The 1,653-nt window shown below is 40.0% G+C and overlaps 1 protein-coding gene across 1 annotated transcript in view; it reads left to right on the top strand.

Moving 5' to 3' along the window:
• The window catches only part of tenm3 (teneurin transmembrane protein 3), a gene marked incomplete at its 5' end in the record, with an annotated part of 142,446 nt that overhangs the window by 24,634 nt on the left and 116,159 nt on the right, over positions 1-1,653 (top strand). The window contains 1 exon segment of the mRNA XM_014023597.1: positions 358-552. Within this exon segment, the coding sequence (XP_013879051.1) occupies positions 358-552 (195 nt within the window).

Here is a 1,653-nt window from a genome sequence, read left to right as displayed (position 1 = left end):
CCTCGGTGCGAGGCTGCTAGCGAGCTACTGTATATCCACCCTGAAGGTTAATCTTGGACAATATCTGATATTTTACAGTTAAAATATACGTTTATCAAATAAAGTCTAATGTTACAACTAATCAGGGATCCCTTTAAGCCTGAAGTGTTRCTCTGCCTCAGCAGAACATCTGTGCTCTTCAGTTTAGAGCTGCACTGTGAGCTAGGAGGGAGTAAAAATAAAATGTTTATGTTCAGGTGCAACAATTCTTGAAAGTAAGGCAGTGGTAAAGATAACTTGTTTGGGAACGTAGAAAAGAAACCACCATACAAGGATGCTGTGACTCATTGTTTGATGCTGGTTTTGTGTCTGATCCAGCTGCCTGTCCAGTGCTCTGCAGTGGTAACGGTCAGTACTCGCGAGGCCGCTGCCAGTGCTACAGTGGGTGGAAAGGCACGGAGTGTGACGTGCCGTCCAACCAGTGCATCGACATCAACTGTGGAGGACACGGCATCTGCATGAAGGGCTCCTGTATCTGCAACACTGGGTATAAAGGAGACAACTGTGAGGAAGGTACAAACCTTTGCTCTCTAATGAACACCACAAACATACACTCGCTGACAAAACAACAAAAGAAAACTATTGAAGCCAGAASAGATGCTTTCATTTCAACATGACGTGTTTATTCATGTTTAATGTGAAAATTAACTTCAAAAATCATCTTTGAAGTTGGGGTTTGTATTACACACAGGAATAAATATTGACAATTGCTCTACTAATGCTCATTTATAATGTGTTTTTGTTTTCCTCAAATAATGGGGGTCACATCATACTCTAGATCACGTTATAAATCCATCAGTCAAACATATTTTTGTAGAAAAATTACTAGAATTATTCATCCACAGGTCATTTGGTGATTTGTTTATGTGTAAATTTGTAAACTATACCCTAAAGTCTGTTGTTCGTCAAGTTTCATTCATGTGAAATCAGAAGTTTCAACAATCTTCACAAATCAAACACTAACTAGCAGAAACTGAGCTAGCCTCATGTCTCATGTCTCATGTCATCATTTCTTCCGCCAAGGGCGAGGTCATGTTTTCGGTTGTGTATGACCGCATATGTTTCACATAAATATCTTTGAATACATTGAAAGTTTGATTTCCATCATTTACAATTATGTCTAATTACATGCAACATGATGTTACTATATTTACTATAAAGCACTGAATTTTCCAAGGGGAACCTTTTAGCATAATTGACCCTATTGCCTTGGCGGAGGTTTGCGCTCTTCAAGTGCTTCTAGTAATTTATGGTTATCATTTGTGTATATTTTTTTCTCATGGTTGTGGGGGAATTTCCTCCCTCTCTTTCCTCCATCGTTTCTTCAGTTCATTGAAGTTACCGTTCAGCTCACTGATGGTCACGCCACAATATTTCAGTCAAGTTGAGGTTCTGAACTTTGGACCTTTTCTACGCTTTGATGCTTTTCATTTTGAGCTCTTCTGTTGGAGATGAGCTGCTGTTCTGTTGCATCATGACCCACTGTGGTCCAAACTTCAGCTGTTGGACAGGTGGTCTCTCATTTGACTAGACTCTTTGGTTTACACATACACACACACACACACACACACACACACACACACACACACACACACACACACACACACACACACA

Source organism: Austrofundulus limnaeus, unplaced genomic scaffold (assembly GCF_001266775.1).
Source record: "Austrofundulus limnaeus strain Quisiro unplaced genomic scaffold, Austrofundulus_limnaeus-1.0 Scaffold379, whole genome shotgun sequence".
Taxonomy (NCBI): Eukaryota; Metazoa; Chordata; class Actinopteri; order Cyprinodontiformes; family Rivulidae; genus Austrofundulus; species Austrofundulus limnaeus.
The sequence above is the reverse complement of the archived record's forward strand: the minus strand, read 5'-3'. Positions and strand labels throughout refer to the sequence as shown.